Genomic DNA, 15,113 nt, shown 5'->3' on the forward strand with positions numbered 1-15,113 from the left:
GAGGTGCTTCATCAAAAATACATTTAGCTAGTGTACACATCCTTTGTCTTAAATCTGGGACAATCAACTCTGACTCACACAATGTACACAAGCAAACAAAGTGCAACTGTCTGGTTGTTAAACTCTTTGACTGGCTCTATGTAGCGCGGAATAATGTTTAATTCCATATGAAAAGGTCAATATTCAGCACCACCTCTACTTTTGCTGTGCCTGGGCAGAAAGATGAAAAAATGCTGAGATGACACTTTGACTCTGGAAAAATACTTGCATGACTTCAGCTTGCTTACATTCAAGTATCACTTTCTCAAAGTTCGCAACCAATTAAGCAACTGGATGGCACTAATGTAAAACAACCGCGAGCATAATGTTTGCTTTTGATTATGCACGCCTTCCTCCTGTGAGTGTGAATACTTAACAAAGGGCATCAGGGCCTCATTGTTAGCTCAAAAGCAGTTCCATTTAAAGTACAGATTTTTAACCCTTGGGAAAAATAATTTCACTCATGCACTTTTGGTTTAGAGCATTTTGGAATATATTTTGCATACACTAAGAGTAAAATCAAACAGGTGCACGGCTCATGCTTTTTTTGTTGTACTTATGCACACAATGACTTTGTAGGGCTACAACATGGTCAAAATTATGGCTCAACATATGGATTTTATGTCTACTTTTTAGTAGAAAAACAGATTAGAGATGAATCAGTCGATTGATTTAAATTTAATTAGTGTGTTGACAGGAAATAAATTGTCCACATTTTTTTTTTCTTTTCTGTTCGTAGAATGCATTGATTGGTACAATTAATGAAGTTATAAGGGCTGTTACAAGTTCTTGAATGGATGCGATATTTAACAAATGTTAGCGTAATTAATGTTGTAGTAAATATTTTTTTTTAAACAAACGGTGACTTTAGGTTGTGTGTATAGTGACAGCTACATCAATTTTTTGCACATCTTTGCATTGCTCACCTAATCATTGCTAAAAACCACCATAATATTGGCTTAGTTTTCAATAACATGTACGCAGAATTACCTCGCACAATTTTCATGGTATATTGTATTTTTAAGGACGCATGGTTATGTGCAGAGATCCACATAACTGGTATGTAGGTACGCATGTGTAACAGAAATCACTGATGCATAACGTCACATGCTTCACGCATTTACGTACCCTATACCCTACCTAACTTTCACTCATGACAACAAATGAGCCTGAGCTGAACAATTTTTTTTCCTGAAAAGTGGCTCGACACACACTTAAATATGATGCAAGATTCCCCGCTCATGTCCTCAGCCTGCAGACAAAACTGGTGCGTTTCACTCAGGAAATGTTAGAGTGAAAATGTTCAATCATCTTTTATTTTGACAAGTATGAAAAGAGCATTTGAATGTACCGCAACTTATACCTAACAAACAAGCTAATTGAGAAACAATAGCTAATGGCCCTCTTGCTCAGTGACCAACTGCAGAAACAAAGCAAGCTTTGTGTTCTAGTTTTCTCCTTCTCTTTCATAAAGCTAACCACACATGTCCCGTGGCTTCCTATTCTGAGGATATTTGTTTGTTTACTGAGCGGCTTAGACTTCAAATGTTAGCACCTTAAACCCTTAATACTATACAGGAAGAACATTTGTTAGACTAGCTTGAGCATAAATGTGTTTTTGATGAAAAATGAGCACTTACAATGGCCTTTTTGAAGTCTGGTTTTGAGAGCCATCACTAAGATCCAAAAAGTGCACAGAGGGCGCGCTAAGCATCAAAACTTGGTTTTGATTGGCAAAGCTTTGTCCAGTCATCTCCCACAAGTGGGTGATATCATCAAAATTCAGTGAATTTATTGGTTAAGACACGGAATTGTGTCATGTCCTCCAACAAGCTGCTTTGGATCAAAGAGGTTAAGACAAAGACTTCCCCCTTATCCCCCATGCATGTCAATAAGGCGTATTAAAAGAAAAAGAAAAAAAAAACAGTGGTTGCCATTTAATTATTTTCAAAGAAGTGGCTTGTTGAGCTAACTACAAGCACTTGTAAACAACTAGTAAACAAGCTACAAGCTACTTGTCAACAACTGTTCTAAATGTTGAGAGTACATAAAAGGTCAAATGTAAAACGATCAGAAAATATGGGCCATTTGACCGATTTTTTTTGGCCTATGTTTGAAAATATATAAATACAAATAATCAACATATCGTTTTTTATTCCAATTGACAATCAGAATTTGTCTTTCCAATGAGACACAGCAAAAATGGGCCCAACCACAAATTGCAGCTGATTTTTAACAGGACAATTTAATAGATAAATGTCATGTAGGCTACAGAGAGATAAGTGTATGCGCACGTGTGTAATTAGGCCACACAGCAGCTCACCAGCCAATCAAAGCACCATCCGCCATCCTCCCACCTCCACATTCCCCACACCCCAGCACACCAACCCAAAGCGCATCCAGCCATCCATCCGATGATTCCCCAATATTTTGGCTCTTTCCCCTCGGGGCAAGGGGGGTGTCTGTTAATAGGACTAATTTTCCAGTCACCACCCAGCATTTGCCCCAGTCTACCCCACCTGCTCCTCTCCGCTTCTCACTGGAATACTAAGAAGGAGATGAGAAGAGCAATAGTAGACATGTAAAAATCCGTGTTCTACAGTACGCAAGCTTTCCCTCCCCCACTCAACTCTTCAAAGGTTTGCCAATGGAACTGACTTGTTTATTTCTGTGAGCTGTTGCGAGTTGGTGGAGGTGCACACAAAGGAAAAGGAGAGCAATTTTTTCTATGGATATGAAAGGCTTTGAAAAAGCTCAATGAGGTAGAGCAGGAGCAAAATAGAAAAATGAGAACATTCTAGTACCCTTGATCCTACCTATTGGAACGAGATAAAAAAAAAAAACTAATAGGCATGAGTGCTGCAAATTGGAATGAAACAAAGAAAAAAAAACTATGAAAAAGAGGGTCATGTGCGCCCAAGAGGTTGGGAACTGGAGGACAATACATTGGTGCTGTCATTGTAATATCCATGTGCTAGTCTAGCAACCAGAAGTTAGTATGTTGCCTCTCTCCAAAAGCGGAAATTGTGTGTGCATTGAGTCCATTTTGTGTCAGGGAATTTTCACAAAATCAGGCTTGTAGTGATCTATTTTCTAAACGGACTGGCACTGTGAGCAAGGCGGCAAGAATCTGTAGGACACACATGTTTAATGCATGAGTGTATATGAATCTGAAACATGAAAACAGTTACTAAGTCGCAGTAATATTTCAGCTTTTTTACAGTGCATAACGATGTCAAAAGCTGAGAAAAAATGAATCCATTAATTATCAATTAGCAAATCAGTCTACAACTACTTGAAGAATCAAGTAAACATTTAAAGTTATTTTTAATCCAAATGATCCAAACACAAGAATTTCAGTCTCTCAACACTAACAACCTTTTTTTTGTACAGCCCTTTGTGTATCTATTGTGTTAAATCAAAATAAGACATTTGATTTTACTTTTGGGGGAACGATGTCCCAACTAGTGACTTAATCAGTTTAAAAACGGCTGTTGAGTACATCTATCAACCTTGAGTAACTCTTTTTAGTCACTAAACAAAACAAAATAAACAACAATTGGTACATGAACTATAAATGAGGAAAAAAGTTGTTTTGTAAAAACAATTTCGATTTAGGGATGGAATAATTGACAGAATAATTTATTCTAAAAGTATTTAATAGTGACAGCTCAACTACAGTATTGTCCCATTGAGTGTTGGTATATTGTCAGTCCAAATGTTTTGTCATACAGTTTGCGTTTACCTCTCATTAGATTCTATTTCGTCTTCCCCTTATTTTTCCAATTAGCGTTAGCCTTAAGCTAGCGGGCCAAGCGTCTTGTTCAAAACAAGTTGGATTATGTATAGTTTTACATTAAAGTGTACCTGTGGCGCTCAGAAATAAATATATATTATTTAAACCAATAAAAAAAATAATCCAAACATGTTTATAATTTTGCTGGTTGCATGAAAGCAAGTTTCAAACAGCTCAAGATGACTATTTTCCAAGACAACATGCACAAAGCAGCCGTGAGTGGGCAGAGACATGACAACGGCAGCCGTCTTTACTTCCACTCTAAATGCCCATCGTTATCTTGGTGAGATGAATCTGAGTGAGTCTTACAATTTTTCACAGTCAATACTGACGGATTGAAGGGCCCTTTGTCAATATTGACGCTGGAAAATTGCGAGAATGACTCAGATTGTTCACAATGTGAGCAAGAAAATGACAGATATTGAAAGGAAATGGAAGGACGCTGCAGTGTCACGTCGGCGTCCCATCTCGGCAAGAATAGCTATACTTCCTCTACTACAATCAGCAAAATAAAAAACAAACAACAATTGATAAACCATATGTATTTTTCCATCTCTGCACCACAGATACACTTTAAGAATGGCAAATTATTTGAAGCAAGCATTTGGCCTCTTTTTTTGAAGGATTTCAACTGTGTGACGGCTCGTATCTGGTGAATAAGGTCACTCCTACTTAAAGATACTGTTTACAGTAGTTGTCAGTTGGTACGACATCAACACAAATTATATATGCTTTTGTTTATTTTTTTAAGAACAATATGTTAGAAGGGACTTTATCAAGCGATACTATTCAAACAAAAGAAAATAGTATTGGATATTGGATGAAGGAAGATATAATCCCAAACTTGGTTGGTATAAAACTAATAGCGGATCAGGACATCCCTAAAATTTTACATTATTGCGTTTGGCGGTAAAACAGACTGTACTGACAATACAATCGTTGCTATTAAATTAACTGTTATGTGATCACAGGATAAGGCTTCCATCAATATAGCCTTTACCTCAGTGGCCTGCACAGAGGGCTTTGCGATGAAGCGTAAACACTCCTTAGAGATGAAGAAGTGACTAGTAGATGGTCATCACCCACATCCCTTTGTGTTAGTAGAATGAGTGGTGGGGGCAGGAGGGACTAGCAAGACGATACATTATTAAAAAGCTCTGAGTGCACCAGTGATGAATGTCTGCTTGTTAAATGAGATTTCCCGAATCATCCGGGGTGCTTTTTTATTGTCTGTTACCTGCTCTTTTTTAATGTGGGAACGAGGGCAAAAAGCCCCTTGGGATGAATTTGATGGCAACTGCACGAATAGGTCGTTTGTCTGACTTCTGTGTTGTTACTCTACCACTTTAGGTTTTATCAGCATGGGATCATAATCAGTTATTCATCCAAAGATTACAGTACCTCTATTACTCTTCTTATGTCTAAAAACTACTCACAAACAAGATGCTCTATCACCTTATTTGCCCTGACCAGCCTCCAAGTCAGGGTTTTTAACACTTTTTTTTAATGGTCAGAGTGCAGTGGGGGGGTTTTGCACAGGAAGCTAAAAACAAAATAAAAAAACAAAAACAAACCAAAAAAAAGAGGTAGATGCCGTGATAATGGGGTTGTATGGGGCTAATTATTTGCCCCATGCCAGCATTAGTATTTTTGATCTATCAGGCTCAATGTGGAAATCACCTAAATCATGTTGTGATTTCGAGAGTGGCAGAATCACATGCTGTGTTTTTGACACCTTGTGTTATTTAATCAGTACCTCTATGCCCTGCTTCCTCATTTTGCTCTTACAAAAAGAGTGTATAACAGTTTGCAAACGAACAATGAAAGATTGCCAACTATGTTGTTGGACTGTGACCTATACGCGGTTTTCCAGTAACAAGACACCACCAGGAGATACAGTCGTGTACATTTTCCATGTGCTTCACTACTGCACTCTAGTGTCTAGTTTCTGACAACACAAGCCCAAAAAACAGTAAATCAAAAGAGGTGGTCTTGTGAGCCAAAGAAAATTCATATATGCTGATTTTTAGGTTTAAAGTATACACAATCTGAGTATATACGATCATAATTACAAGACAAGATAAACTGTGATTCCTACCGTAAATGAGTTATTCCCATTGTTAAAAGATGAGAACATCTGTCAAAAGCTGACAGGCAAGTTAAGCGAAAACAACAATAAACATACAGTACATATCAGTAGTCTCGTAGAGTTAATCAGCTCAGAAGATTGACAGATGAAAACCAGTTTATGAAAACTGATGCATGACACACTTTGATCAACCCTCGCCTACCAAGAACAGGTTTCCCTCAGCTGCTTTTTTTGTGGCCCACGGCGTGGTACAGTTCTAAAGATGGGCCATCGCTTATGTCATGTTTGCCCGCATTCTATTTGCTATTATCTTGGACAACATAAAAAGTCCCTTTAAAGATTGTCTGATTAGAAAAGATAACTCGTTTGGGTTCTGAATGTGCAGACTGCAGACAGGATTTTGCAACAGATTCCAGGGCTGATGGCCTCCCCAAAATATTAGACTATTAACCGATTAAAAAAACAGATGTTTTGGCAGATTAAAAAAAAATGCATGTAAAATAGAGAAACAACATCTAATTTAGAGCTGTCACCATCGAATAGTTTTAAAATTATTATCCTATGGATTATCTAATTTAATAATCTGGTGATTAACACCCCTGCCAGCATTCACAATTTTTAAAAAATATTCTACTAAAGTTGAACGTGTGTTTTTTTTTTCCATAATTTATTGAGACAGAATTTGAGTTAAAGTGAGTGGCTATAACTACTCATTGATTATCTTCTATACGTATGAATTTTTAGACAACAAAATTTGCCTCTGTTAACCAGTTAGCAATCGCGATTAGCATTTATGAACAACAACGCTAAATAGTACTGTAGTTAGATCCAAACATACCTGTACATATATATGTTATATGTATAAATTACACATGTAATAGTGTCCTTAAAGTCACTTACTGACGACGCTTCAATAATATCACACGGAGCAATGTTGAGAATGTTGCTGCTTGTTAGCTACAATGAAGTACATTTTAATCGAGAAAACTTGGGTAAAGCTGTCCTTCCCAACAAAACCATGTGTTTCTTCAAAGGCTGTCAATATGGTGTGGCTGTAGAAATGGTGGCCAAAGGAAAACATCAGCCATATGTATGTATTTACTATAGTTGACGGATACAAAGTTTAAGCCAAGTCTCCTGTCATTGAGGTGATGATTTATGCAGCACTTGAAAAAACAATATCCTCACTGGTCTGGCTAAGGTTAGCGTCATGACATAGTAATTCCAGAAATCCTCACAGTGAGATAGAAGATTGTAAACACTGACATTTGATAAGCATGAATATGGTGATAAAGACGGTTTCCTCTGAACGTGTCTGTATTAAATAAGATCTATTCCATTCTATCTCAAAAATCTTAAAATCAAATGAAAACTCTGCAAAAGCACATTACTGTCCAATATGTACTACACCAACCAATCAGTATTACGTATGTGACGCGCTATAGATGGCTAGGGTGGAAATAGTATTGTCCACATACTGACTAAACTGAAGATCACCTGAAACCACATCTCTATTTGTAGTAAATGCTGCTTGGGTAGAAGTAATATCGCCCACATACCGACCAACCTGAAGCCCACCTGAAACCACATCTGTATTCGGAGTACAAACTGCTCTTTCAGAAACACCCACGCAATGAACGAAGCCATGAGAATACATTTCTCTCCTTCAAAAGCAACAATATTTAGTGGATGCACTGTCATAGTAAATACAATACACTGTTTGTTTTATTCAAATATTGATTAAATCACAGTAGTTACTATATTTGCAATTAGTATTCTACTCGAAAATATCAATTTGACCATGTCATATCTTCTATCCTCAGTAATGTTTACGAGTTAACTCACAACGAAAGTGAGGTGACACAAAAGGGTTTGGTCGTTAGATAAGGAAGCGACCCAGGGTGAATCAGTCAACTAACAGCAAAACAGGAAGACACTCTGGCCCCCCTTTTTCACTCTAAATTCAAGTTTAATAAAGATTGAGAGGATGTGTGGTTAATACTGTCAAAAAGAGAACAGGAGCAGCTTGCATTGAAATCACGTCATATATCGTCTTTTCTTTTTTTTTTAAATGAGCTTGTAGCAAAAAGTGTGTCCCCACTTGTTTGAACTTCTTAAACTAACATGACTACAGTTAAGTTTATACAAGCCAAACAAGTGTTGTCCATTTAGGAATTTTGTTGCTAAAATTAGGCAACCTTTTGTGACTGTTTTCAAAAAAAGTGGTGAGTTTAAATGACAGCAGTCATATCATTACTTAGAAACTTCAGATATTTTGCAATTCTACGTGAGACTGTGAGAGTTGAACAAAAGACAATCAGAATGGAAACAGCTGAGCCAGGCTGGGGTTGAAGACAACTGTTTCAGCGATACCGTTCAGACTGACAATAGGGCAGCCAATTCCTTTTATGCACTATATATCAAGTGACAAATATTAGTGCCAAACTGATGAGCTCATAGATGGGCTCAGTTCTAAGCAGGACACACCCACTGCAAGGTGACTGGCTGCTGCTGCAAAGAGGCAATGACAAGCTCAAAGTAAAGTAGGAATTAAGGCCGAAAGAAGAAGGATCTATCTGTTACTGTCACCAAGTGGCCAAGGTGCGTACACCAGAAGTAGGGATGTCACTATCTAACCTTGGAGATAATTCAGGGGCTTGAACGGGTAAACACAAGTTCCAATCAATTCAATAGATAAAAATAATTTATGTGTCGAGTTGTGAGACTGCGGGAAAGTTGTTGTTTGGTATCAGAACAAAAAAGCAATTCCCAGACAAGAAGAAAAAAAAATAAAAAACAGAAGACTAACACGTTTGACTAACATGTTTGATCAATGCCATCAAGCGGAAAAAAAATGATTCAGCTTGGGAATCAGATTTTTGTGTAATTTAAAAATGTGTGGCATATTGCACAGCCCTGCTTTATTACAGTTGTACTTCCAGCAGCAAAGGATTGGGGCTGCTGACGTCAGCCAGCTAGCCAGCTAGCTCATCACGCTTAGTCTCTGACAAGCCCCTGCAATTTTATTTAATCATGCCATTCAAGCCTTCTTCTTACTGAGGATGACTTTGAATAAACAAAAAATAAACCGCATTGCCATAATAATAAACACAGGCAACTTGTGCCTTGTGAGCATGCAATAAACCCTGTCAAGACAGATGGCATACATTGCGTCATTCACAGGACAGGATGTTTTTTTTTTTTTTTTTTTAAGCCATGCATTTCACACCTCAGATGCAGAACAATACTTTCTGCACCCAAACTCTCTGTCCTGCATCAATTTTCTAGGCAATCGGTGATGCCGCAAACGCTCACATCTCTGCGTCACCACTGAGGCATCCTGTCTGCCTTCCTGCACAGCGACCGCATAAAAATTAGCATTCATAAGATTCAACACCCACACATATATACACATACACACACGTCTCAAACACACTTAAAAAGCATTTAGTGTAAATTCTAGACAGGAAATTTATCCTATTCACAAGAGGTGCAATTGATGGGCCACCAATCATGATTATCCAATTTCTGAGAAAAATATATCATCGGTAGATGTCGATCAATACCTTTTTGCTGCCGATCACAAAAAACGATTACCTTGCATCCGAGGACAGATCAATCTGTATGCAGTGCGGTGTTTAATGATCGACCATATTTCGACCATATTTGCTGATGTACAGTCTTCTCAATCTGCATACCGTAATTTCACGACATATAGATTGACAATGACAAAACTCAAAATATGATATTTGCAAAAATATTTTACTGTGACAAGAACTGTCTGCAACAAGCAGCAGCTGGAAAAACAGGTAAGAACACATTGAAAAAAAAGGCCTTGCTTTTATGTGAGCATGACTTTGTTCAACGCAGTGGGGTCAGCTTGTGTATAATGCGACCCTAATGCAGTGTTTCCCAATCAGGGATGTGTGAGCGCATTGCAGGGAGCATTTAAAAACTCATTCAAGCTCAAGCTCAACTGATGAAAATTAAATAAAACTGCATACTATACCTCAGTTTTAACACCTGTTTAAAGGACACTAAATTAAAGTGCAAAGAGTTATTTACTTGCATTTAAATGTACCACGTGCATCATGTAATTCGCATATTGCGCCAACACCGGAGCTGTGTCTCATAACATACAATGTCAGTGCAATTGATTAGTTTCTCAACACCTTAAATCATCAAAATAAAACAATTTTATGGTAGCGTATCGATGCTGCTTGCTCTGTAACGAGATGGTATAAAACAATTTTACATTGTAAACGATTTAAAAACTAGTGAAACTATACATACAAAATCTGGGATGCCATTTTCACCACAAATTGTTGCTCTCCCTGTTCCCCATGTTGAAGAGTCCAAGACGAGCCTGAACAAGTTTTGCTTATGCGAGAGAGGAGTAAGACGGCGACCGAAGGGAAGACGAAAAATGTGTGACATGCAACAATCTCTCACTTGGCTCTCAAGCATAAAAAAATAATGCTTTGTTGTCCATGTCATTCCAAATATTGTATGTTGAGCCAAGTCCAAGTTCTATATTATCAGCTGATTAGGACTCTATAGTTAGCAGGCTACTGTAGGGTTCCTGGTGATATCCTTGAAAAGTTAACACCAACAATATTGTCATAAAACAGACAGCATCTTCTCATCTTCTCAACATATTTTTCCAACAGCAATTTTTTTTCCCCAGCATGTACTTGTTTTAAGTAACCAATCAAGCATGCACGGCTACCCACACAGTGATGTGACGTCAGATGATGACTCCATATTTGAAACAAAACCGTGCTGTGACTCAGGAACCCCAAAAGAGAGAGGTAGACAAGACATTCACTATTCTGTAGTTTAGGACATGCATGACTTGATGGATGACTGTGACCCAGCAAACATGAACAAAAATTCTGCCTTGGCATGAGCTCACTGCGGTTGCTCGGTGACTACAAGCAAGAAATCTACTGTTGCTACGACAGCCAAGTGGACACAGACCATTAAACGCCTCTGACTATTCCCACGACATCCCACGCCTCCCATTGTCTTCAACAATGAGCAAGACTTTCTAATGATTAGGCCAGCTGTCGGACAATTGAATGAAACAATATCCTGTTATCCAAAAAAGATGGGATCAATCAAGCAGTTAGTACTAAGCGCAAACTGCTAAATGTTTACAGTCTGGAAGTTTTCTAAACTGACACGATAATGGAAAACAAACAATGGCATTAGAATGACTACAGAATTGTACTCTGATCAAAATGGTAACATAACAGTGGTGCAAAGTCTGTTGGAGTCTGAAGTGGACACTGATTGGCTGTTTTTGTTTTTGTATATCATATTTTGATCTGCCATAATACGATGAGTGCCTTGCTAACATGCTTTGTTTCATAGAATTCCGACCACTTCAAACACAAAAAAAAAAAAAAAAACCCAGCAAGAAACTACAAAGATTACCAGCCTGCTATTAATTCACTTCTGGTCCTCAAATCTTAAAAATGAAGCCATGTGTCACAGCAAACACTGTCCTAAATAAAAAGTCTTCCTCAATTCTATTCCTGTGTTTTAGCCAGTCAGCAGCAATTGACTTGTCATGCAGACAAACTCTTGAGGAAGTAAAAGTCAGGTTGAAGCAACTGTTTGAATCCTGTGTCCAACAATTATCGTCTTCATTGTGTGAAACCATGTTAACATGTCGCATCATTTCCCAAAAGTACACTCAACCCCTTAGGCGGTATCTTGGGGCAATTATTTTTAATCCACAGTTATGATTGTGAAAAAATATAAATTAGGGAATAATAAAATTTTAAAAAAACAAAAAATATATATAAAAAATAAATAAAAACAATAACAAAAAATAATTAATTTGACTGAATATGAAAATGAATAGGACCGAACCCTGTCCGTAAACAATACACAAAAATTCCCTCTTTTACTAACAATGCACAGATGAGCACTTACATGTGGAACTGAGCAGTGGCCACACTGTGTGCTGATCACTTCAGTGAAAGAAAGTAGAACACTACACAAGCATTCTTGTTAGTATCGGCATCTAGCTTTGTTGTGCTAATGCTCAGCGCAGGTAAAAATCCTTCGATTTCCCAAGAGATTCACAATGGGCAGGGGTCGCCATCAAGGCCATTTTCAGACATTTGGCTTTGGTCCATCAGTCTTGTATTTCTTTGTAAATGTACTTTATTTATGGCTCAGCAGTTGGCACACAGTGCTTCCATATTTGAAGCGACATCTTTGCGAATTTTAGCCAGGGAGGAGCGGAAAATACTGATAAGCGGAAAAGGGATGGATATTTACTGTTGACGCCACTATTTGTGGGGAATTAGATCCAGGCCAGCGCATACAACAAAAATCTACATATAAAAACACTGGTTTTGAATTATGGCTGGATTGGGTTTTTCCAGGATCCGACTTGGCCACCCCTGCTTTAAACCATGTTTTTAGTGTTTCGGCCCACTTGAGAATAGATTTTCCTCCATGTGGCCCCTCAGGTAAAATGAATTTGACACCCCTGATCTAAGGTAAATTCCTGGCATCCCTGAAAGACATTGTTGTTAAGAAGAGTACCTGCAGAGGAGTCGTCGTCATGCTCTGAGCTGAGGTAGTCATCACTTCTTCTGTCAGGGGTGCTGCACCCTGAATCTCGTCCAATATGCAGTAAGGGCGGCGACATCCGGCTGTCATCCCCCGAGTCAAAGTCTCTACTCAGGCGGAAAGGCCGCAGAGTATCCGGGTGATGGATGCTGGGCGTCTTCTGGTTGTTTCTACTCCCAGTCTTTGGTACCAACAGGTTATTCCTTACAAAATTCTCGTTCAGCTCCAGATCCTCGTACTCCTTGTCACTGTTATCATCGTTGTTCCTAGTTTGAGAGACGACGACTGGGACGTTTAGACTCGGATTGCTCGGCTTCCGAGGCGGAACCGGGATGGGGACGGGCTTGCCTTTCCTGCCGCTGAACCCGCTCCGCTCCCGGCTGAACGAACTCGCCGCGTTACCCGACTGGAGCTTGTCAAGCACATGGGGCGTTTTACCGTCGCACGAATCGCCCTGTCGCTGCGATATCCTCGAGTTTTCACTCTTGGGAGTCACGAAATTGTCTGCGTTAAAGTTGACGTCTTTGCCGTGGCAACTTTCCGCGTCGCTCTTCTTCTGTCGCGCCATGGTGGTCTGCAGGTAGATCACCTTGAATTTCTCTTCCGAGAGAGCCTTCTGCAGCCGCTTCAGGTTGACTTTCGAAGCTTCCAGCTGCGACTCGATGTCCTCTATCGAATTCAAGTTCATCTGTGGGACTTCGCCGTCGGGGAATTCATTCCGCCAGTGTTTGGCGAATTCTTCTTGCTCCCACATCGTCTATGCCGTTTACGCCCGGCTCACGGCCAAAAGCTGTCTTGTTCGGTTAAAAAAAAAAAAAAATGTTTACAGCTGTCGCCGTTTTCTCACCTCACGTATGCGGCGAAAACGTCCTCAATTTTTCAAGTAGGAATTGCAGTCCGTAACGTCAAACTGACCACTTAACAGCCATCATCCTTCTAGCTCTTCTACAAACAAATGACAGACCCGGTCAGTGCACCTTGTGTGCGGATAGGAAAAAAAGTTTCAACACTTCCTGTATCGGATGTGTTGCCTTCAAGAGCTAATTGGTAAAATGTGCTTTCCGAGCGAATAAACAAGCAGGTGTATTTAGACATTAAATTGATAAGCTCGTGTTTCAAAGCACCATCCCATGCTTGTTTTCTAACGCACTGAAATTATTTGCTCTTAAGATAAGAGCCAAATTTGTTCAAATATGTCAAACCATGTTTTGGGGCACACACAAAAAAATGGACAGGGGGAGAAACGAAATTTAGTGTCAAGATTGTCAAAACGTCAACAACTATTAATGCATAATCGTGCATGTAATACCGTGTATCTGGTCCTTTATTGCTCCTTCATCCCTCACGCTATTCCGCTTTGGTTTCCTAAAGTCCCAGGCACCATGAAAGCAACGTCCTTTATTTTTGGGATGACTCTTCAGTTTTGCCTTTAGTCAACATCCAACCAGAGAATCATAAAAGAAATCTTCTGTAATAATCTGCTTTCCTTAACCATAAAATTAAATCATATTTTTTTTAATCAAGTCACCAAATTAACTTGTCATAGTCATTTTTCTGATAATAGTAAATACTACTTATAACTCATTCAATCCCATCGACGTTTTTTTTAAACCCCAGGAATTCCATTCCAGCTCGTTTTATTTATATATTTTTCAATTTATTCAAGCTTTTGGGTCACTTTTTGACAAATTTTCAAGGTTTTGGCTCAAGGTAATTAAGTATAAAAAAAAACAAACACTTACTTCATGCATTCAAGAGATCAATTACTTACATAGATGAATCGATTACTTCGGTACTTGATTATCTAAAATTAATTATTACTTTAGCACTTATACTGTAGTATTGATTACTTTTGTTCTAAATTCACAATGTACTTAATTCACCAGCCATTTTTCAGAGCCTCCTGGCTTTATCCAAACACGAACCAACGTGAAAAACATACACATGGTCTTGAATGTCAGGGCACCTTAAAAAAAGTAAAAATATTTATTTTGGATTGAGAGTTAATTATGATTCGTGGCTGTAACAGATTTAGAGGAAAGGGTGGTCACAAAAATTGGAAAATGTGAAAGAACTCAGGGAGTAATAGGTGGGTGTATTTGAGTGCATGTTTGGACCCAAAACTCAATTTCCTGAAAGCATTTTTTTCCCTTCCTAGGATGAATCATCAAAGCGTCTCTCAGCGGAGGCATGATCACTACTAACCGTTTTAACAACGAATCATGAAATCTTACTGTGATGATGCAGGAAGTCTACGAGCCACTCGAACTTGATAATAGCTTCCATTGCATCAGCAACCAAATCAAGATATGTTTCTTTTCTGTAATGTTGGTTATAAAGCGGGTTGTTGATCAAATGAAAATGACAAGAATGACTGCAGTGAATTTAAATATCCCGTCCTGTTTCGTCGCTGAAGTACAAACGCAAAGGTATAACAATGTTTTAATAACTGCTGGAAAGTGTCTTTTGTGTGTAGTTCTAGGACAGAGACGGTGTGGTTAAATATGACTCAACAAAAACAATAACTACGCAATATTTTGCAATGCCAAGCACTTGTCGTCTGGCCTTTTCAATTAATGGCAGTGTGGCGCCCTCGTG

The 15,113-nt window shown here is 38.7% G+C and overlaps 1 protein-coding gene across 1 annotated transcript in view; it reads right to left on the reverse strand.

Annotated features, from left to right (window-relative positions):
* abr (ABR activator of RhoGEF and GTPase) overlaps positions 1-13,471 on the reverse strand; it is an 82,692-nt gene extending 69,221 nt beyond the window's left edge. The window contains exon 1 of the mRNA XM_088440734.1: positions 12,489-13,471. Coding sequence (XP_088296860.1) covers positions 12,489-13,269 — 781 coding nt within the window. The 5' untranslated portion in view covers positions 13,270-13,471. The remainder of the gene's footprint in view (positions 1-12,488) is intronic.
* Between the last annotated feature and the right edge of the window lie 1,642 nt (positions 13,472-15,113).

Source organism: Hippichthys cyanospilos, chromosome 18 (assembly GCF_059441005.1).
Source record: "Hippichthys cyanospilos isolate Australia breed blue-spotted pipefish chromosome 18, RoL_Hcya_1.0, whole genome shotgun sequence".
Classification (NCBI taxonomy): Eukaryota; Metazoa; Chordata; class Actinopteri; order Syngnathiformes; family Syngnathidae; genus Hippichthys; species Hippichthys cyanospilos.